Genomic DNA, 25002 nt, shown 5'->3' with positions numbered 1-25002 from the left:
TAGGGGATATGGAACCTGTATAGCATCGAAATATCTAAAGAATGTTTTCAATATCTTACATCTCATTTTAGACGTCAACCATCAAAGTTGGGCTGCGTGCATTTCAGAGGTATCATAGCATCATAAACGCCTGTGTAAACACATCCACTGGAGACTCTCCATTATGCAAGGCTCTCACTACAGATGGCCCCTAAAACCTGTTACTCTCACAACCTCCTCTGGTGTTCCTCCTGACGACTAGGTAGCTCATACGCTCACTACCCACCAAAAGGGTAAAGTCATGTTGGGAAAGAACAGTTCTTATTTTCTTATACATAAAACAAATAAAACTAGAGCAGTTGTGCAAATTGTTTTAGTCACGCTAAAATGTATCTTCCGTCTGTGTATCACCCACCAACAACGTAGCTAAAATGGATCTCCCGTTCTTGGATCATTCGCTAACGACGCATCACAAATATAGGGCAAAGTGATGTGTTACACAGCCCAAACAAAATACTGATATATAACTGACACCTATGTAAATTTCCAGATCAGCGTGCCTTAAGTAGGGTTTATGACGCTGAAAGATATCAAAACAACAGAGATAAGAGTAATCCAGTCATCCAAGACTTGGAACAATTTGCCTTATCAACAATGAACACAGACTGGTGTCTGTGCTATCCTCTCCACTCCACTACTCTGCCATCCATCAACGTATGTGATGCATCGCCCAATACCTTGAACATATTCTGGGTATACCCTTCCGTGGCAGGGTTACTAAACGATCATGATGTTACCTATCTGACCTACGGGGGTCATGATGTCACCAAGACAGGGTCATGATGTCACCAAGACAGGGTCATGATGTCACCAAGACAGGGGTCACGATGTCACCAAGACAGGGTCATGATGCTACGAAGACAGGGTCACGATGTCACCAAGACAGAGTCATGATGTCACCAAGACAGAGTCATGATGTCACCAAGACAGGGTCATGATGTCACCAAGACAGGGTCATGATGCCACCAAGACAGGGTCACGATGTCACCAAGACAGGGTCATGATGTCACCAAGACAGGGTCATGATGCCACCAAGACAGGGTCATGATGTCACCAAGACAGGGTCATGATGTCACCAAGACAGGGTCATGATGTCACCAAGACAGGGTCACGATGTCACCAAGACAGGGTCATGATGTCACCAAGACAGGGTCATGATGTCACCAAGACAGGGTCATGATGTCACCAAGACAGGGTCACGATGTCACCAAGACAGGGTCACGATGTCACCAAGACAGGGTCATGATGTCACCAAGACAGGGTCATGATGTCACCAAGACAGGGTCACGATGTCACCAAGACAGGGTCATGATGTCACCAAGACAGGGTCACGATGTCACCAAGACAGGGTCATGATGTCACCAAGACAGGGTCATGATGTCACCAAGACAGGGTCACGATGTCACCAAGACAGGGTCATGATGCCACCAAGACAGGGTCACGATGTCACCAAGACAGGGTCATGATGTCACCAAGACAGGGTCACGATGTCACCAAGACAGGGTCATGATGTCACCAAGACAGGGTCATGATGTCACCAAGACAGGGTCACGATGTCACCAAGACAGGGTCATGATGTCACCAAGGCAGGGTCACGATGTCACCAAGACAGGGTCATGATGTCACCAAGACAGGGTCATGATGTCACCAAGACAGGGTCACGATGTCACCAAGACAGGGTCATGATGTCACCAAGACAGGGTCACGATGTCACCAAGACAGGGTCACTGATGTCACCAAGACAGGGTCATGATGTCACCAAGACAGGGTCATGATGTCACCAAGACAGGGTCACGATGTCACCAAGACAGGGTCATGATGTCACCAAGACAGGGTCATGATGTCACCAAGACAGGGTCACGATGTCACAAGACAGGGTCATGATGTCACCAAGACAGGGTCACGATGTCACCAAGACAGGGTCACGATGTCACCAAGACAGGGTCATGATGTCACCAAGACAGGGTCATGATGTCACCAAGACAGGGTCATGATGTCACCAAGACAGGGTCATGATGTCACCAAGACAGGGTCACGATGTCACCAAGACAGGGTCATGATGTCACCAAGACAGGGTCACGATGTCACCAAGACAGGGTCATGATGTCACCAAGACAGGGTCATGATGTCACCAAGACAGGGTCATGATGTCACCAAGACAGGGTCATGATACCACCAAGACAGGGTCCTGATGTCACCAAGACAGGGTCACGATGTCACCAAGACAGGGTCACGATGTCACCAAGACAGGGTCATGATGTCACCAAGATAGGGTCATGATGTTACCAAGACAGGGTCATGATGTCACCAAGACAGGGTCATGATGTCATCAAGATAGGGTCATGATGTTACCAAGATAGGGTCATGATGTCACCAAGACAGGGTCATGATGTCACCAAGACAGAGTCACGATGTCACCAAGACAGGGTCACGATGTCACCAAGACAGGGTCATGATGTCACCAAGACAGGGTCACGATGTCACCAAGACAGGGTCAAGATGTCACTAAGGCAGAGTCACGATGTCACCAAGACAGGATCACGATGTCACCAAGACAGGGTCACGATATCACCAAGACAGGATCACGATGTCACCAAGACAGGGCTATGATGTCACCAAGAAAGGTCATGATGTCACTAAGACAGGGTCATGATGCCACCAAGACAGGGTCATGATGTCACCAAGACAGGTTCATGATGCCACCAAGACAGGGTCACGATGTCACCAAGATAGGGTCATGATGTCACCAAGACTGGGTCACGATGTCACCAAGATAGGGTCATGATGCCACCAAGACAGGGTCATGATGTCACCAAGACAGGGTCATAATGTCGCCAAGATAGGGTTATGATGTCACCAAGACAGGGTCATGATGTCACCAAGACAGGGTGACGATGTCACCAAGATAGGGTCACGATGTCACCAAGACAGGGTCATGATGTCACCAAGACAGGGTCACGTTGTTACCTAGACAGGGTCACGATGTCACCAAAACAGGGTCATGATGCCACCAAGACAGGGTCACGATGTCACCAAGACAGGGTCATGATGTCATCAAGACAGATTCATGATGCCACCAAGACAGGGTCACGATGTCACCAAGACAGGGTTACGATGTCACCAAAACAGGGTCATGATGCCACCAAGACAGGGTCACAATGTCAACAAGACAGGGTCACGATGTCACCAAGACAGGGTCATGATGCTACCAAGACAGGGTCACGATGTCACCAAGACAGGGTCATGATGTCACCAAGACAGGGTCATGATGTCACCAAGACAGGGCTATGATGTCACCAAGAAAGGTCATGATGTCACTAAGACAGGGTCATGATGTCACCAAGACAGGGTCACGATGTCACCAAGACAGTGTCATGAGAGGGTCATGATGCAAGCAAGAAAGGTCATGAGAGGGCCTTGATGTCACACTCGTACGTGTAAACCAAAGCACCCCACAGGTCAAGCCGCTCTGACTTGTGTGTACAGATTGTGTCAACACACAGGCTACAACTGATGATCCTTCCCACACTAGACTAAACTCCAGTATCCATAAACCTCCACTGCATATCATGCATGTTGAAGCTGCACACGGTACAAAATATGGCATTATCATTCGCCACAAATCAAAAATACTCCTACATCGACAATACAAAAGAAGTAAATGATAGATTCAAATTAAGTTTTGAGGCTAATCAATTATTAATCGTTTACGTTCTTTCGTGACTATGAGGACAGAGAGGGGTACAGAAGCAGATGCAACAACCACAGTGCTTATTGGTTAATGTACACTCGTGATGGAGGCCAGGGCAAAATGCTCTTACAAGTGTGGCATTATGGTAACAAGGTGAGATGATAGGCAGGCTTAGCTGGGGTTCCGTGTTGCTGGAGTAAGTGTAGGTGTTCTGTAGGAGAAGCGCTTGGTTGCCGGGTCTTGTGGAACTTCTGCAGGAGGAAGAGGCAAACCTATGTCCCGTGTTAGTGGGCAGCTGTTATCTCTGGTCTGTTCTGCAGGAAGACATGACCAAAGGTCTCGTAGTTCGAGCTGCTGCCTGAGACTGCCGGGTTTGGTGTCCCACCCGAGCGAGTCTTGTCAAAGGAGACCATAGGAGAGGGAGCACTACAATCCACAAACCAAAAATGAGAGAAGCAGGTGTCACTTGCTGGACCACTAATGACGATGAGCGAGCACTAAACGGCTCCTTAAGCCGGAGTATTTTGACAGAGGACTTCAGGCAATGAGGGTCAGCCACATCGTGGGACATCAACTGAGTAAACTGTAAGGTTCTGGTTGTCAAATATGTCAAGTGTTGTCATTAATATACACACGTAGGTGGGTCTTCCCTTATTAAGGGTCGGAAGTGCTCAACTGCTGATCTCTGATCTGATTCATACGATCAGTGTGGCCGGGTGCGACAGCGTCCTGTTGACTGATGCTGTCGCCCAAAGCTTCATCATGGTAAGCGTTGTTACAAATAACACCACAAACAACAATGGGTACAAACGTACATGCTCAGGGTAAGCAGTGCAAAAAAATATGGCCAAACCTAGAAGACTAAGAGACATATTTGAGACCTCAACAGAGGCACTAATACGACAAAGAACGGGTTCACTACATAACTTCATGGTGCTGACACAAGCTTCAGTCACCCACTGAACTAGTAGTATCACACAAACCAAGATGATCAGTACACATACGTGCAGCCCCAGGCTACCAGTCCAGGGTCAGAAAACAACAAACATACACACATCCCGAACAAACCACTTACACACCTCAGTACAGTCGACGACATACATGTGTATACTCGAGTATACACATCTGTCTACTGACTGTGCCTTCCCCTGTCATCCCCCACCCACCCACCATTAAGAAAAATACTTGACTACAGTGTGGCACAATAAGATGTCATGATGTTCCCAGCTTGACCACAGTGTGGCACAATAAGATGTCATGATGTTCCCAGCTTGACCACAGTGTGGCACAATAAGATGTCATGATGTTCCCAGCTTGACCACAGTGTGGTTGTGATTGTCCAAAACATGTTTTGGACAATCACATGTTTACCAAATGGCGTCCTCGCTTCGTCTCTTCGATGTATATCATTTGACTTATATTTCTCTCTTGTGTCTCCCCTGATGATGTGATTATTACACGAAAGTGCACCTGGGAACTTTTCGTGTTTCATTTTCCCCGTGGACTCATAGGAATATCTTGATCACGCGCAAAATTGTGATCCTTTCCAATATATATATATATATATATATATATATATATATATATATATATATATATATATATATATATATATATATATATATCATATTCCCCAATTCCCGCGTTAGCGAGGTAGCGTTAAGAACAAAGGACTGGGCCTAACAGGGAAAACCCTCATTTGGCCCTCTTCTCTGTTCCTTCTTATGGAAAATTAAAAACGAAAAGGGAGGATTTCCAGCCCCCAGCTCCCTCCCCTTTTAGTCGCCTTCTACGACACTACGTGGGTAGTATTCATTCTTGTCTGCCGTTTCCCGGGTAGCGAGGGAGAGCCAATAACATAACAGAGACACATCCAAGTAAGGCTCCCCAGCACCTTTCCCTGGTGTCTCCTGACCACTTCATATGCCTTGGGTCCATTCCGCTGACAACGTCACCCCTAGTATACCATATCACTCGAATTCAATCTATCCCATGTAGGCCTCACGTCCAAATGCAGCATGTTCAGGCCCTAGTCACTCACAGCATTGATCGCTCCATCTCATTCTTTTCTATCCACCGCTGCTAAGAAGTTTCCCTTTTCGGTAATCCTCTTGTCCATATTTTCCTAAACCATTTCAGCACATTCTCTTCAGCTCTCTGAAATATACTCTTCCTTCTACCTCTTCTGTAGTCGTTTATCTACGGGCCCAGAGGCCAGAAAGCCATAAAGCACCCGTCGAGACCCGCCATACTTTCCGACATCAGCATCTCTGTCCTGACAGAAAGTAACTCTCCTCCCACCCAGAACCTGAGCCCGCTTACCCGTCGCTATACCCTAGTGTACCTTCATGGTTCTATCTGCTGCCATGGCCACTCCCAGGTATCTAAAACACTTCACTCTACTGGGTCAAAGTGGGGCCTCAAATATCCCTTGTGCAATGATCAAAATAATCATCTGAATAAAATTATAATTACTGAAGTACAGCACACTGAGTGTTACAATTACATAAGTACAGCACACTGAATGTTACAATTACATAAGTACAGCACACTGAATGTGACAATAAACGTAACTCATTTTGTTGAATAAGTTCAACAAAGTTCACTGGTGACCGAGCAGCATGATATCAATATTCCATTATACTGCTGGGAAGGCAAACAACAGCTGGCAGGCAGATCACATGTAGGTCTCAGTGTCCCTACCTGTGGTTGTTTACACGTACGTCACGTGAACAGGCAATCCAGCGAAAACAGCTCAGAGGAGCAACGTGTATTGCTCTGGTAATTCATAAATAAGGTCTACACAGCCATAGTGGTTTGTTTGAATAAAGTCCCTTCGTTTGTTTGTCTTAATAAGTCATCTCCAGCGGATGGGCATAGGTTAAGCGGTGCCACAGTGATGTGTCATTCCTGGGTTAGTGCAAGACAACTGAGATTCTGGTGGTCAAATGGCTCTTGTGTGACATTCAACTGATGTTTATAATGTTGACGAGATGTCTGGCGTCCAGAATGCAAACTCATATGAAGTTGTAACTCAAGCATGTCTGGGAGGAACGGACGGAGGTGTGTCTGGTGGAGTGGAGTTGGGGAACGGGAAAAGAGGGTCGAGGGTAAGCTTCCATAGTCCTTAGAAGGTATATATGCTTTGCCAATGTTTTCTTTCCTGGGATAAGAAGGCTCTGTTAGCACAGGATGCTCAAGGGTGTGATGGGAGGGTGAGCTTTTCCCCCTCTGCCTGTGGGCTGGTAACTGATTATGAAGTGGTTCGGGTGGCTTCGAGTCCACCTGCAGAGAACTGCAGGTGGAGGTGGAACTATTGTGTTGCATGTTACGTAGTGCGCGTGACTCCATGTATTAGACTGTGAAAGCATCAGTGATCATCCAAGCGTTCTGTTCAGTCTGGTTTCCAACTCTTCGTTACTATCAAGTGTACCTTAATGCCACATTCAGTCAGGAAGGTTCTCTTCTTGATAACTAAACAGGATTTAAGGCATGATAATCGTATAACATTCATCTAATGGCACCATTTCTAATTTTAACCTCATGTTCCCCATATTGTGCGTTGCTACATCAATAAAATGACTAGGCACTGTTGCGGAGAACTTCCATGATGGGACACTGTGTACACTGGACTACTGTAGCTACCTGGATCCATCTGCCCTACCCTTCCCAGAACGCTCCTCCTGTACTGAGGAACCTGTCAAGATGGACACCAGCAACACCTGTCCTCCTCCACCACCATCAACACCTATCCTGCCTCCACCACCAACACTGCCTTTGATTCTCTCTCTCTCTCTCTCTCTCTCTCTCTCTCTCTCTCTCTCTCTCTCTCTCTCTCTCTCTCTCTCTCTCTCTCTCGATGACACAAAACTTATCTAAATATTCAGAGTGGATCAGACAAGCCTACGGTGTGGTCAGAGACAAGCCTACGGTGTGGTCAGAGACAAGCCAAATAGATTTCGTGCACGAATGGAAAGTGATGGAGTTTGGCGCTAAAACTACCGACCAAGAACCTGCTACGATAATGCTCGGTGATCCAACATCACAATACAAGTGGCCAGAGCCTCTCCCTGGAGTGCTAATATTATATCAACAATGACCCAAACACAACACGAACAACAATGCTCAGTGGCACACAATAACAGTTAGCGGAAACCTCAATTTCCTTGCTAGAAATTTAAACTTTTAAACAAAAGATCTTTACCGAGGCCCAGGTCAGACTTCATGTGGAATACGCTGCTCAGTGCGGGTCGTTAAACTTATACGCTGCTCAGTGCGGGTCGTTAAACTTGTACGCTGCTCAGTGCGGGTCGTTAAACTTATACGCTGCTCAGTGCGGGTCGTTAAACTTATACGCTGCTCAGTGCGGGTCGCTAAACTTATACGCTGCTCAGTGCGGGTCGCTAAACTTATACGCTGCTCAGTGCTGGTTGCCAAACTTATACGCTGGTCAGTGCTGGTTGCCAAACTTATACGCTGCTCAGTGCGGGTCGCTAAACTTATACGCTGCTCAGTGCTGGTTGCCAAACTTATACGCTAGTCAGTGCAGGTCGCTAAACTTAATCAAATACGAAGAATAAGTAGAACCAATTCAAAGATGGCGCACTCTGACGAGATCTTTAACATGTGAAAATACCAAATAATTTGGCCAACATAAAACATGATATCTTACATACACATTCAAGACCAGAAACAATAGCATGAAGAGATAAAAATAAAGGAAATGTCGCAACAACACTGCCAAACTTTCTTTTTCATATTGACATGAATAAATGCGTTACCCCTAGACGTGGTCAATACAAAGTCTATCAACACCCACAAATCAAATCTGGTTAGATGCTTCAGTAAATGTCTGTCATCATCACACACTCGACCTTCCAAAAAAAATCAAAGCAGTTCGCACTTTTTCAGTCGCAAGCCAGAGTGAGGTTGGGTCAGTATTGTGTAAACTTTTTCCGTCCATGTTTTCCTAAAAAATCCACGGCAGTAGACTTTCTCGGTCCTGCACGTTGTTTTCTTTCTATAATTTCCCTGGCGGCAGTTGAGCCGGAGGGCGGTGTGGGTGGGGAGGCGCCTTCTGGTTTCCTACCCTGTTTTAAGACTGTAGATCACCTGGTCGTGGACCATCAGCTCATCCATCACCCGTCCTTTCTAGGTTCTTATTCCCTCTGCCTCGTCGCCATTAATTCTTCCTCCACCACCACCATCATCACTTTATTTCTCCTGACCCACCACTAACTTTTCCTCCCACACTACTAATCCTTCCTCTCCCACCACCGTAACTCATCCCCACACCAGCAACATCACTCATCCCTCCTCCCCACCAAAGTGGCGACCGATGCTGACCAGCGCGCGTCCTGTCACACCAATACCCCTTATGGTTTACGTCAGTGTGAACTTCTCCCAAGTCAAATGTATTCAACAATGTGATAAATAAGGCTTGGGTGGGTAACTGTTCTACATAGGAATAAATAAATGAAAAAAATGTTCATACTTATGGCTTAATCCAGCGTAGATCATTTCTATCTGTGTGACTACAATCATAGCAGAAGATGTTTGACTTGCCTATGGTGTGGTAACTACGGGCAAGAGTGTAACTTGTGGTAACTACGGGCAAGAATGTTAACTTGTGATAACTACGGGCAAGAATGTTAACTTGTGATAACTACGGGCAAGAATGTTAACTTGTGGTAACTACGAGCAAGAATGTTGACTTGTGGTAACTACGGGCAAGAATGTTAACTTGTGGTAACTACGGGCAAGAATGTTAAAAGTAGTTACACCACTACAACTCCTGGGAGTGCGACAGGGTTACAACCTGACTCCTCTCCAGGTTACACCACTACAACTCCTGGGAGTACGACAGGGTTACAACCTGACTCCTCTCTAGGTTACACCACTACAACTCCTGGGAGTACGACAGGGTTACAACCTGACTCCTCTCCAGGTTACACCACTACAACTCCTGGGAGTACGACAGGGTTACAACCTGACTCCTCTCCAGGTTACACCACTACAACTCCTGGGAGTACGACAGGGCTACAACCTGACTCCTCTCCAGGTTACACCACTACAACTCACCTGACTCTCTTTTCGACGTTGTGCTTGAAGACCTCCCTCAGGTCGTGCTGGGAACAGGCGCCCGACAACACCATGGAGGCCAGCCGCTCGTTCTTGAGGAAGACCTCGAAGTAGCTCTGTACGGCGTTAGTGAAGGCCTCGTCCGCCGCGATCTGCAGCTCCCCCTTCAGGAAACTCTGGGGAAGGGAAGACAAGGTCTCGTTAATGACAGGTTCTGCTCTCTCTCTCTCTCTCTCTCTCTCTCTCTCTCTCTCTCTCTCTCTCTCTCTCTCTCTCTCTCTCTCTCTCCACCAGGTCCAGGGCTGAACAACTCTCGCTCCCTTCTGCCCAGGGGGAGTTCACAGAGAGAGAGGTCCTGAGCCAGTCATCATTTTCATGCACACACTTCTGTCCAACCTTGAGCTTATGACGTCTGTCTTAACACCTCCTCAAATGAGAGACTTCAAGTTCTCCTCCTTGACGACTTCACACACTTCACCACCAGGTATGGCCTTGCCATGAACACGGTCAAAACAGAAAGTTCAAATTCATGATCATGTCTGGAATGTGGCTGACTCATTTATACCGGACAGTGATGCAAGAACTATATAATAACCCGGTTACCTCCCTACCCACAGACACTGGTGCTCTTGTCATTCATAAATCTAAGAGTCTGGCCTGAGAGCCAAGTTCCTTGGTCGTTCAAACCATCTCCATCCCATCATCGGCAAGAAAATTGAACTCCGGCAATTTTAGAACTTGTACACACGTTCTGTAATGGCTTATCATTTCATTCATTGATCTAAGGTTTTGATCCGCAACTTCATCGTTCCCTTGCGGTTCATAACAAAGCCATGAGACTAATATCAAGATGCAACACGTCGACCAAGGGTTGTAAATATGAGTTAACTTCAATTTCCTTCAGTTCCTGACTTTATCAGCGGCCTTGGTGACACAATTTGTGCCAAGTGTCTGAGACACCCTGTAACCGCTTATACATATATTTGTATAACACCTAAATCTAAATGTTATCATATTCACATTATATGGCCTCTAAGGGATCTACAACTCACAATTTCTACATCTTTCAAACCCTGGCACATCAAGTCGTCTTAAAAGAGATTATGTATACCGTCATCCTGGTCAGCTTTGGCCACTTCCCTTACAAGGACGAACATGTGAGTAACTAGACCGAGTGTTTACCAACATGACGACTGGAGATACGATCCATCTATACGTAGACGGGTCTTTGAGGGTTAACGGTATGGCCAGTGGTAGCTTATGCTGTGTACACCACTGACGGGATCATCCGCTCCCACCGAAGAAGCTCTCGCTCGGCCCAGCTCCACCCACTGCGAAGTGAGCAGTGTTCTCATGACACTGAGGTACATTATCCAATTCAAGAGCTCATGCCGTAATCCTCTCTGATCCTAAACCGATTTCTTGCAACAAGGCACTCGGGAGAGGAGCCCTCCAGGAAACGGGCCCTTCCGCCATTTACTCCCTGCTTACTGAAACCTAAAATAATGCCCTATTATATGCAATCATATGAATACCTTTATACTTGCTGATCATACAGATAACCTCGTTATCAATCAGTGTTTTCTTCCATGGTCTTCCACCAGACTCGAGTCTAACTAAGGCCACAGTCCACAACGTTCTCATCGCACCCGCCCACGAGAACGTACACCTCCGGAGTTATGCTGCAAGACTTAGAAGCTACGGTACTGAACATCACGACCGCTCCACCTCCCTCACTTTGCTCCCTTATGTCTATGTTCCTCTCTGGTCGATCTACGTATATCTGTTTGTAGGTATTCGTCTTGTTTCCCTACTCCTCTCATGAATTATGAACACATTACTCTTAAAGATTCACTGAATACCAGACGTATTTGTGTCGTTTTTATCTTAATCATAAAACCGAACTTCGTCTTGACTTCCGTGTGTGTACAGGAACGAATAACCTGGCTCAAGGCAGGTCAGACATCCTAGGAAAGGAAGGCGCTCAAATCAGGAGACTTGAGGAGAGGTATGGATAAGGTTGTAGCAACGGGACCACCTACACACGATGTAGGATCTGTAATTCTAAGCAGTAGTCGAGGATAGTTGTAGGACAGAGGAGGTTGATTATTTAGATATGTGGAAGAGTGATAAGAGCCTGTTTGATAACGGAATCAGAACGGTAGGACTGCACACGGCATTGCATGACAACCACATTCAATAAGGCAGCTGTCAGGCAGGTCAGCAAAGCAGTCACCAGACATTGCAATAAATGTTGCACATCATCATTCAACATGAGTAATATCAGGATATAAGGGTTTGACAGATCAAATAATACAGGTGGCTGAGTGAACCTTCAAATAATCACAGTCTGAATACGAACGGGTTATATATAATAACTGATGTCCAGACATACGACTCCAGTCTGGTCTACTACCAATTGCCCAGCGGCGAATCTGACTGACGTGTGGCTACCTGGCCAGGGAAACATTTATAAATAGAGTAAATATTCATATCTTTATCTGCACTACGTGGAGGTCAGGTAAACCAAATATGAGGGGGCGAGCAAAATGCTCAGAGCAAACTAATTACCAACTGGGATATCACGTCCAACTTTACTCATCTACCATCTGAATGCATGCTACACTAACTTCCATACATGTGCCTGGAGACAGTAATTAATATCATAATGACCACAGAACATGATGACTATATCTACCTTATCACTGAATATGACCGTGAATCAATCGTGATCAAAGGTATGATTCAAGAGCAGGGAGGTACTTCCCACGTTATCATAAGACTTCGATGTAGTGGAGGCTGCACCTCGGTACTGGCAGTATATAATATGAGCTGTGACACCAGTCCTGCTCAGCTCCTGGATGAAGAACCATATCATCCCCCCATGACCAAACTCAGTGAACCAGGTTATGTACAGCATGGTCTTCAAGCGTTGCTAACACAGAATGAGAGATAGTCGACCTCCAATTCTACATCATCAACGTTCAGGTCAGGTCAGGTCAGTGGACCATCGTCAACGTTCAGGTCAGGTCAGGTGGACCATCATCAACGTTCAGGTCAGGTCAGGTGGACCATCATCAACGTTCAGGTCAGGTCAGGTGGACCATCATCAACTTTGTCAGGTCATGTCAGGTCACGTGGACTCTCATCAACGTTCAGGTCAGGTCAGGTCACGTGGACCATCATCAACGTTCAGGTCAGGTCAGGTGGACCATCATCAACGTTCAGTTCAGGTCAGATGGACTCTCATCAACGTTCAGGTCAGGTGGACCATCATCAACGTTCAGGTCAGGTCAGGTGGACCGTCATCAACGTTCAGGTCAGGTGGACCATCAGCAACGTTCAGGTCAGGTCAGGTCAAGTGGACCATCATCAACGTTCAGGTCAGGCCAGGTGGACCATCATCAACGTTCAGGTCAGGTCAGGTGGACCGTCATCAACGTTCAGGTCAGGTGGACCATCAGCAACGTTCAGGTCAGGTCAGGTCAGGTCAAGTGGACCATCATCAACGTTCAGGTCAGGCCAGGTGGACCATCATCAACGTTCAGGTCAGGTCAGATGGACCATCATCAACGTCCAGGTCAGGTCAGATGGACCATCATCAACGTTCAGGTCAGGTCAGGTGGACCATCATCAACGTTCAGGTCAGGTCAGGTGGACCATCATCAACGTTCAGGTCAGGTCAAGTGGACCATCATCAACGTTCAGGTCAGGTCAAGTGGACCATCATTAACTCAGGTCACGTCAGGTGGACCATCATCAACGTTCAGGTCACGTCAGGTGGACCATCATCAACGTCCAGGTCAGGTGGACCATCATCAACGTCCAGGTCAGGTGGACCATCATCAACGTTCAGGTCAGGTCAGGTGGACCATCATCAAAGTCCAGGTCAGGTCAGGTGGACCATCATCAACGTTCAGGTCAGGTCAGATGGACCATTATCAACGTTCATGTCAGGTCAGATGGACCATCATCAACGTTCAGGTCAGGTCAGGTCAGGTCAGGTGGACCGACATTAACTTTCAGGTCAGGTCAGGTGGACCATCATCAACGTTCAGGTCAGGCCAGGTGGACCATCATCAACGTTCAGGTCAGGTCAGATGGACCATCATCAACGTTCAGGTCAGGTCAAGTGGATCATTATCAGGTCAGGTCAGGTCAGCTGTCCGTCTAATGTCATCACTGATTCTTAAATGAACTTTGCTGTATTTTCCCTGCACCCTCACTATTGCTCGCTCTTCATCCAGTAGCCTGGGCCATCACCCGCCTAAGTCACCCCTCCCTATAAAACGTTATTATGATCACAGTTTTTGAGCTGCTCTCAGCGTATTTTCCAGATTCCAGCTTTTGGAGATAATCTCGTAACTTCTCAAAAGTTTGGAGACAAGTTTTTTGAGGAAATAATGTGCTGTGTGAGCTGGCTCCTATATCCCTAGAGGCTCTATATCCTAGTCTGCTTAATGTCAAATAATTACACATCCATCTTAATTACATAACTTACGGATAAATACTTCACAAAATATGAATCCAGACGCAGTTTATTGCTAACTTTTCGAATTCATTTCAATATTCATATTGCCAAAGCATTACGCATAATTACACTGTTGTGTTCAATATTTCTCATACTCAAAATTATCACAACAAATAATATCACAAATCCATTTTCTTTTATATTAACGAGGGACCAGCTGCTGAAGCCGGTGACCAGGTCTTCTATAGATAACGTTCTGTAACCCGGTGCAATATATTACATCTATAGATAACCTTCTGTAACCCGGTACAGTCCATCACATCTATAGATAACCTTCTGTAACCCGGTGCAGTATATCACATCTATAGATAACCTTCTGTAACCCGGTACAGTCCATCACATCTATAGATAACCTTCTGTATCCCGGTGCAGTATATCACATCTATAGATAACCTTCTGTAACCCGGTACAGTATCTCTCCCTCTGTAGTACATGGTGTTCCTCCATCTGTATTGTCTGGACAGCTGATGTGTTGGAAGACAGGGGCGCATGGGAGGGACTCTTACATTTATAATATTATTTCCATCTAAACAAATCATGTATCAAAGATGGTATTACTGTCCTCTCAGGTTCGTCCTCCTGCTGTCACTACTCGTCACCCACACTCCACCTCCTTACTGACTTCCTCCTTCGCTCGGCTGGGTGGTTATTCTGGCGTTAGGCCTACCGACTGCCCGCACTCATTATTAATCAATGTTGTTATCGTCACGTTATAACCCACCAATCGAAGGAATCCTCAACAACAACAACTTCACGTACATGAAGATGATTCCAGGACCCTAGCCATCCTCTTACCCAGCCTCACCTTACGTACTCTCCCGTTCTCCCTTGCCCTCCCTAACACGCACAGTAGACGGCAGCAACCCACACGATATACCTATATTCACTCTCTCCCCCTTGCCTCGCTGAAAACATTATCCTTCCCCTAGGACTGCAGGGACACACACGCGTTGAGATCCTGAGAGGATACCAATCATTACGCCTCGTCCAAGGACAAATCCGACTCCAGTACCTGTTTACTGTGGTCGACAGCTTGTCAGGTGGGTTAATGCTGTCTGCCTAAACGTCAGTGTTTGTCTTATGGTTTTGCTGACGTCTCATTAAGTCTGTGTCATTTCGTCTTCATTTCTATGACTGCTTATCTGCAGCTATACTTGTATGTATCTATCTTCCTGCGTATTTCTTCATCGTCATGTAGTATGAATATCTCATTACAATCACGATATCTGAAATCATTAGGAAAAAGTCATTCAAGATCGTCAGTTGGAGGGCAGGGAGGAGGTTGGTGTGAGCTAGGTCCTTGGTTAGCCAGGCAATGACCCACCATAGAGACAGTTCAAGCGCTAACCTCAGTATCACTGCCTGGTAAGTCCCAAACACATAAGCAAGACGTATCAGTTGCAGTAGTGTAGGCTACTCAATGCCACACAACTGACAAGTCATGGTCAAAGATGCAAATGATCTTGGATAAACACGATGGAAGTTTCGTCACGTTAATTCCGACCAACTTGGCTATTCTGAGTGGCACGATAACCATCCACCAGGATCAGCTATGTACACACTGAATGACGTATATAACAGGAGACTTGTTGGATGTTGTTCACGTTACGTTGAACTGAACCATCCAGTCCAGGCTCCCTGTGGGTCATGTGTCTACTAGATGTAAACAAACCCTACAAGAAATGTCACACCTTATTGTTCATAACAAGATACCTGAAATTTTAAGTTTGTATCCACTTTCTGCATCTAGTCGGTAAAACTTACCATATGAAACTATGTATGTAATAAAATGCGAATTGTAACATCTTATGTTATATTAACCCACTGGGGTCTGACTAAGACCCTTTGTGACCCTTGTAATCCTTTTGCGCTACCGCCCACAGGATGAGCATGGGGTGCACGATAAACTACCCAGGGTTATCGGCATAAATCAATCTGACATACGAGTATTTCCCCGTCAGGCGGTGGGAACTGCTGGCCTTAATATCAAAGCCCACGCACGCGTGTCAGCGTGCAATCTAAAGTATGTAAACAGACACGAACTTACTTGTCAAGAGTGAGAGATTTATCACAAATCAAAGTAGCAACAGTAAAATGACTACCAATCAAGGAGACTGCGATATCAAAATGAATCACTAAAACCCTTGCCATATACAACAACTGCCAGAATATATAAAAAAAAAAAAAAAAGCGTAAGCGGGAAAAACTCGGGTGGTGCAACTCCCATAACTGGGCCACACTTTCCCTGGCCAGGCAGTGACCAACGAGCGTGGGGGGAAAATATGGCCGTCGCTGCTGCATCCAAGAACTCGACTAGACATACTCTAGGAGGGATAGAGCTGCTTCCACTGTTACGGGTTCAGTAACAACAAATCAATGAGTTTAACAATATAGACAAGTCACAGCGCAGTTTCCACGTTACCATACAGTTCTCCTCATGTAGGCTGGGGCATTACGGCATTTCGTTTTTTCTAAAGTAACGAGAGAACAAGCTATTGTGGTCAAGATCTATGTAGCAAGAGACCAACTTACGAACCAGCAACACCCACTACCATTGTGGTCGGAAGACATTTTGATATGTTCATACTGTTCCTTGTACCATTATAAATAAACAGACTGTAACGATCACGTCTCAAGGTATTATTGTCTTTTCTGATCGAGTTTTATGAGAATAGAAATGGCTATAATTAGCGGCGTGAGCGCGGGTTTGCACTAGCAGTGACCGGCGGCATTTTAATCACCCGAGATCCGGTCTTGTTACATTCTACTGTTTCAACCTCTACTGTGTAACATCACCCAAGCATAAACATCTCCCTTGACAGCTGCAACCAATTTTTATGGATGGTTTTATGAGTATCCATGAAGACCGTTAAATCCGGACCCTGTCTGTACACCAGCCACGAGGCAACGTATGATTCACACAATACGAACCTAGTCATCACAGTTGATTTGCACAGTCGTCCATGACATATGTAATGAATACTTTCTAGGTTACCCCTTCCCAAAGCTAAAGAGGTTTGTTTTTACGATATGTACAAGGGATTTTAATTTCTTATATAACTCCTTCGCTTCTTGACTGCAACCATGTAATCAACTACCAAATACTTTACTTTTTGGGGGGTAAACTTCAATTCCACACCAGTAAGTGAAGCCTTCTATGCAAAAGAAAACGGAAAGTATCAAAGTGTGTCCCACATCAAATTGTGGTAGTCTTCCGTACTTGTCACAACAGAGTAATGATGTTCTTGGTTCCATGTTGCAAGTGGTACCTTACGTGTTATGGGTCGAGCGTTATGACATCATTTAACAAAATAAGGTTTTCTAAATTACATCATGGAGCTTTTATCCAATGTGCTTTGCATTCCATTATGATCCTAAGCGTTACAGTAATTTCTAGCCCTACTCAACCATACAAAAATCGAGAATTCAAATCAATACATATCTACACTGTTACAGTTGTCTTCCCGCTTTACCAATAATTGTTTCAGTTATCCATTATATCTTAATTAGTTTTCTTTAAGGAATGATGTGTTCAGTTCTCTAAGTTACATTATCCAGGATACATCATACTGTTGAAGAATATCATTATCGTATGTTACAATATGAATATTTTCATTAGTGTAAATAAATTAATAATATATATTCTAACTATTATTACAAACTATGGAAGAACTAAAAAATAATAGGGAGTATTTGTATTCAAGAATAGAAAAAGTGTTGGAAATGTCGAGAAGCAGAAGTAAAGCATTTTCTCGCTCTCTGGAAATGAAAAAGATGATACAACGCTGTTGGAGTTCTGTTTTAATAAGCGTTATGGAGTGATTATACACCCTTCTACGTAACATGGGCCGGGGCCTGCTGTTCAGGAGATGAATGTGTGAAGCCTACACTCCAGGAAGGATGATGTGAAACCAACGGTCCAGGATGTGAAATCAAGTGTACTGGCAGCTGAAACCAAGTGTATGTAATTCAAGTTGTACCAAAGTGTTGTGGGTTAGCACTTTACTGTGCTCTCTTGAAATATATGGAGAGGATTTCTCTAAACAAGGAAAGTTTTCATACTTGCACACACATTTTGTTTAAACATGGCAGATAACGATATGTTTAGTGAAACCCAGGACACATTTTCTGTAGTAGTGTAATAAAGATGAACTGAACCAGGTGGCAGCTAATTATGGAATTTGTCTCCTGACACATGTCAAAAGTGACAATCAGAGAGAATTAATTGATCAGTTGGTGTCCTTATCAATATTGAAGGAACCTGAAGATGTTGAAATTAGTGGTGATAATGGGGGACAGATGAGTGAAAGAGTAGCCATGGAGAAATTAAGGTTAGAATTTGAATTTGAGAAAATGCAACTAGAAGCAGATAAAGAGGTAAGACTTAGGAAATTACAAATAGATGAGAGAACAGGTACAAGAAGAAGAATTGGAGAGAAAGATGACAGTAAGTCAGTTACCCGAGTTTATAGAAGCTGAGGACTTCTTTATTCAATTTGAAAAACTTGTAACTATTAAAAGAATGGGATGAAATTGACTAGGCTATGTTGGTGCAGAGTGAATTTAACGGTAAGGCTAGAGAGGCTTTTGCATGTCTTAGTATAATGTTATCTGTAGCTTATAAGGCTGTTAAGGAAACAGTACTAAAAACTGGAATTGGGCGCAGAAGCGTACAAGACAGGGTTTAGGGACGCCAAGAAAATTAGTGGACGAACCCATCTTGAGATGGCTACAGAATGTGGAATGACTTTCGTCGAAATAGGTGGTGTCAGTCTGAGGAAGCAGAGACAAAGGAAGGAACAGAGACAACTAATCCTGTTGGAACAGTTCAAAAGTGGGTATACAACCTGAATTTTTTTTTTTTTATACTATTCGCCATTCCCGCGTTAGCAAGGTAGCGTTAAGAACAGAGGACTGAGCCTTTGAGGGAATATCCTCACTTGGCCCCCTTCTCTATTCCTTCTTTTAGAAAATCAAAAACGAGAGGGGAGGATTTCCTGTCCCCCGCTCCCTCCCCTTTTAGTCGCCTACTGGCCTACTGCACGCAGAGAATACGTGGGAAGTATTCTTTCTTCCCCATCCCCCAGGGATAATAACCTGAAATATATTACGAAATATGCAAAAGTAGAGTGAAAAATGTGATGGAAGCAGCCAGGATGGTTGACCAGTTAGAATTAGCTAACAAATGTTGTAAGAAAGAAATAATAAGGAAAAAGTATGATAAGACAGAGTAATAGGCAGAACTATGAAAAACCTTATAAATATCCACACGATTCAAATGTTCAACAGCAGAGCCAACATCATTTTGGGGAAGGTTCACATTACTAAGAGCCGCAAAACAATGTAGGAAATAGATTCCAAAGACTAACACAATACAGGTATTCAGGACCTCAGTTTAGTCATAACCCTATGTTAGTGGACAGGTGGGACCACCAATGAAAAGTCTGGAATGTTAAGAATTTGGTCATGCTTACTATCAGTGTCAAAAATCTCCAAAGACCATAGGATTAACTGTTGCTTGGGAACAGAAACAGGATATTAGTGAGGTAAGAAGTAATGAGTACAATGTGAATAAACCAATATCTGCAATTTATGAGCCATATATTACTGAAGGAAAGGTTGGAATTAAAGGCAGTCCTGAGAAGAAAATTTTAATATAGAGAGATACTGGAGCAAGTTAGAGCTTAATTCTGAAAGATGTACTAGTGGACAAAGGAGTCTTACTCTGGGGAATAAATAAATGTAAAAGGGTTATGGTTAGGCAAGCCTATCCCAATGCCTTATATAAATCTTGAGAGTAGATTTGTGAGTGGCTGTGTAAAAGTTGGCATATGTGAGCAATTTCCTCTGCCTGGAGTACACATGCTACTGGGCAATGATATGACTGAAAAATTAGTCCCAGAGCCTATCATGAGTAGTAATCCATATGATGTAGAGACTACTGTAAAGATGAACCACTTGACAGATAAAACTGTAGATAATCAAACTGATAGTAATGTACAGTGTAGTGAAATTGTTTATCTAGCTTGTGTTGTGACCAGGTCAATGTTAAAGAGGGGAGAAATTGAATTTTGATTCAGGTGAATTACTTAATGAAGAGTATATAACTAGAGATAATACAGTAGAATTTGGAAATGAGAAGAACACTGTGGAATTGATAACTGACATACTTCCAGATTTTGTTGTGGACAAGAGTGTTGACAAACTTACAGAGGGGTGATGACAGTTTGAAGGAAGGTTGGAATGAAGCTGCTAGAAATGGGAGTGAGAGTGATGTGTCAGCTGGATTTTATGTATAAAATGGTGTGTTAGTGAGAAAGTGGAGGCCTGCTCATGTTCCAGCATCTGATAACTGGGAAGTCAGAAAGCAGATCTTCGTTCCAAAGAATTATAGGGTACATGTTATTGCTTTATCTCATAGTTCTTGTTTGTCTGGACATTTGGGAGTTAGGAAGACCAATGATAGATTATCTTAACTAATTTCTAATGGCCAAATATGAAGAAAGATGTACCCCAGTATTGTAAGACTTGTGAAATATGTCAGACTATACAGCCAGCACCACTGCAGACAATTCCTGCTATTTGTAAACCTTTTAACAAAATTGTAATTGACTGTGTAGGTCCTCTACCAAAAACACGTCAAGGAAATCAGTATTTATTGACAATAATGTGTGCATCTACAAGATATCCAGAAGCAGTACTATTATGTAGCATGCATTCTAAAACTATTGTAAGAGAGTTAGTGAAATATTTCTCCTCGGTGGATATACCTGAAATTATACAGTCAGACCAGGCAAGTAATTTCACTTCAGGAATGTTTAAGAACATATTAAAGGGATTACATATATCACACAAGATGTCAAGTGCTTATCACCTACAGAGTCAAGGAGTGGTGGATAGATTCCATCAGACCTTGAAAAATACTTTGAGAATGTATTGTGAGGAACTGTCAGCCTGGGGTGAGGGTCTGCCTTTAGCAGTGTTTGCCATTAAGGATGCAGTACACGAGTGTACAAGTTCTAGTCCATTTGAGTTACTGTATGGACATGAAATAAGAGGTCCATCGAGTATGTTGAAAGAGAAGTGGATAACGGAGTGATTTGCCTGGATTACTGTAATATGTATCAGATTTTAAAAACAGACTGTACAGGGCTGGAGAGATTACTGCAGAAAATTTGAAAGGGTATCAAGACGATATGAAGGTATAGTATGACAAAATTTGTAGAAGCTGAGAGTTCAGTCCAGGTGATCAAGTGTTGGTACTATTGCCTCGGACACGAAATTCTCTAAGAGCAAGATTTTATGGTCCTTGGGTTATTGAGAAAAGAGTGGATGAATTGAACTACATTGAGAAAACTCCGGAAAGACGCACGCCAAGCCAACTGTGTCACATAAACATGATAAAACCTTATCATGATAGAAATTTTGCAAAGGATGATGAGGTTACAAATGTGTATTGTACATGTGTTATGTCTGATGACACAGAGGATATGGATGAAAGTGAGAATGTAAAGTTGGGGACAAAGTGAAGACAAAATGTTGAAAAATTCATATTTGTTAGATAATTTGGAGAAGAAGCTTGATCATTTAGAAACAGAGAAGAGATGAGAGCATACGAATAATGAATGAGTTTAGGTGTTTGCTTTCTGATGTTCCTAAGAGAATTGATGTATTACATCATGACATTAAAATTGAGGATGCAACACCTATTAAGCAGCACACATATAGAGTGAAAACTAAAATGAGAAAGATGTACAGTATATGCTTGACAATGATCCAATTGAAAAAAGTAATAGTCCTTGGAGTTCACCTTGTGGTAACAACTAAACCTGATGGTATTTCCTATAGATTTTGTACCAATTTCAGAAAGGCGAATAAGATCTTTAAAGCTGACTTGTATCCTGTTCCAAGAGTGGACGTTTGTATTGATCAGACAGATGCTAATTTTGTAACTATGGCTTATTGGAAGGGTATTGGGAAGTACCTTTGACTGAAAGAGCAAAAGAAATTTCTGCATTTGTAAATATGGATGGTTTGTATCAGTATAAAGTGTTGCCCTTTGATATGAAAAACTGGTAGTACTTTCCCAAGATTAGTAAATCAAGTAATGTGTGATGTTAAAAATTGCTCTGGATATGTAAATATAGTATTGTATTCAAAAAGTTGGGAGGAAAATTAGTATTTAATGAGGGAAGTAACATGTCTGGACAAGGCAAACTTAACTGTAAACCTTGTAAAGAGTGAATTTGCTGGAGCAACTGTAGAATATCTAGGTTATGTTGTTGGTCAGGGATGTCATACTAATTAATGCTAAGGTGGAAAGTCTTGTAAAATTTCCAGCACCTACAAATAATAAAGGATTATTGGGATTTCTGGGAATGGCTGGTTTTGTTAGAAATTTCCAATCATTACTTTACCATTAACCAACTTACTGTCAAATTTCTAATAATTAATTTACCTTTAACCAACTTACTGTCAAATTTCTAATCATTACTTTACCATTAACCAACTTACTGTCAAATTTCTAATCATTACTTTACCATTAACCAACTTACTGTTAAATTTCTAATCATTACTTTACCATTAACCAACTTACTGTCAAATTTCTAATCATTACTTTACCATTAACCAACTTACCGTCAAATACAGTCAAATTTGTGTGAAGTGATCATTGTAATGAGGCCTTTAAGAAATTGAAAGATACTTGTATTTACACCCGTACTCTCTACTCCAAATTATGATAGACCACTTGAATTGTATATAGATGCTAGTGATTCTGGAGTTGGTGGAGTTTTACTGCAGGAAAAGATGATAGTGATTTTCCAATTTGTTATTTTTCAAAGATGCTTTTGTCATATCAGAAAAAGTACAGTACTATTGAAAAGGAAACTGATTATAAAAGTACATTTAAATAACATAATTTAGTTAAATTTTTAAGACAATTACAGCACCTCTGAGCGCTCAGAGCACTTCCTGGGGACAGGGGTGAGAGAAAACGTCCCTTTTAATATTAATGTTGGATGTGGGAGATGGTGGGAAAAGTTCCTCCTCCTCCAAGTCTAGGGCAGCTCAAAGATACGGACCGTCGCCAAACAGCAGAAGTCATGACCTGAGTGACTCACGGTTTAATAGTGAAGGGTGAACGAGACATTCTTGTGTTAAGACGATTAAACTCTAATGGGAAATGATAAGGATTTTCTATCCAACCGGTTCTAGGGTTATCCATGGGAGGGTTCAGAGACCTGGTAGAGTAACCAAGGTTCTGGTATATGATGGTCTTTCTGATTATGAATATATCGTCCAAGAGTCGACTGAACTGTATCAAACCTTGTTTTTCTTTCTTTCTAGAACTGCAGAATCTAGCTAGATCGTGGATTCTAAAGAGAAGTAGAATGGTCTCGATTTGTTTATTCTAAAACGTTTTCAATCTCTACTAAGAACATTTTCGAGTGAAGAGAATGATTTAGCAATAAGTTTTACACCGCCATTGTTGGCTCAAAAATCCTCGCCTAACTAGACATATCTTTTGTAATATTACACTCCTAATTACTGGTTTAGAATTATTTGTGTACTTAATATATCCTAATAAGACAAGTGTTATCTTTTAAAACACAGCTGGTCCCTCGAAACGGAAACCAACCTAATGAACAAACAAAGCCTAGTCAGTGTGTGTCTGTGTGTGTGTGTGTGTGTTGCACATACCGGCGTGGGATCGTAGCGGGTTGATTACCACAGCGATTACCACAGATTAGTCAGTGCAAGAGGGACGAATCCCCCCAGCTGGTCCTTCCAACCAGATATTAGTTCGGCTATTAGTCCAACATTAACTGAACATGACACGGGACTAGTGAACTCATGGAGTCGAAAATGTTCGTAAACAAACTATTACCAATTGTAAACTTACGAACCCCCTTTTATCACACTTGATCAGTTGTCCCCCATTCACAAACTCCACACCATACCAAACACCCTCAATATGACTGCAATTAATCTCACATCGGAGGTAAATAAAAAAAACTTCACAGGGTAAAAATTTCTCGATTCTGGTCTCCCCTCCCCATTTCAGTCCATGGCCAGAGACTGTGAATAACGTAACCATCCTCTGTGACGATGGCTGCTTTCCATCTTACATACTAGCTGACATCACTGAAATAATAGGCTTCCTATAAATATTGAATCACGAGGCAGTCATAACTCTTTACTGAGAATTTACGCTTCTGGAAACCGATTCGGTGTCACCCCTTAAGATACTCACACATCCAGGCAGCCGAGAGAAAATATATGTGCCATAAATTTTGTTCGCCCATCTAAAGTGGGGCATCACGCAGATGGGCTGCTCCACTGAACTGTTGCCTCATATATTTTCCCTTCGATACACTGACTATATCAGTTATCACCAAGATGAAGAATACTCTCCAATCTGCTTGCTTTCTAATTTCCAAAATGAAGAATACTTCCAACGTAGAGCTAAAATCTGTTCGCTTTCTAGTTTCCAAAGTTCATCCTCATATATTCGCTCATGCCCTAAACTGCACACTGATCAAGTTATCATCTCTTTAAAAGATCCTATAACGTTTCAGGTTATCTTAACTGACCCTAAACGTTTCAGGTTATCTTAACAACCCTAAACGTTTCAGGTTATCTTAACAGACCCCAAACG

General features: G+C 43.3%; 1 protein-coding gene across 1 annotated transcript in view; it reads right to left on the bottom strand.

Moving 5' to 3' along the window:
- The window catches only part of Cadps (calcium-dependent secretion activator 1), a 1554015-nt gene that overhangs the window by 1103637 nt on the left and 425376 nt on the right, over positions 1–25002 (bottom strand). The window contains exon 6 of the mRNA XM_071665310.1: positions 9812–9987. Coding sequence (XP_071521411.1) covers positions 9812–9987 — 176 coding nt within the window. The remainder of the gene's footprint in view (positions 1–9811; positions 9988–25002) is intronic.

The sequence above is a fragment of the Panulirus ornatus genome, chromosome 10 (genome assembly GCF_036320965.1).
Source record: "Panulirus ornatus isolate Po-2019 chromosome 10, ASM3632096v1, whole genome shotgun sequence".
NCBI lineage: Eukaryota > Metazoa > Arthropoda > Malacostraca > Decapoda > Palinuridae > Panulirus > Panulirus ornatus.
This window is presented reverse-complemented; position numbering and strand designations above follow the sequence as displayed.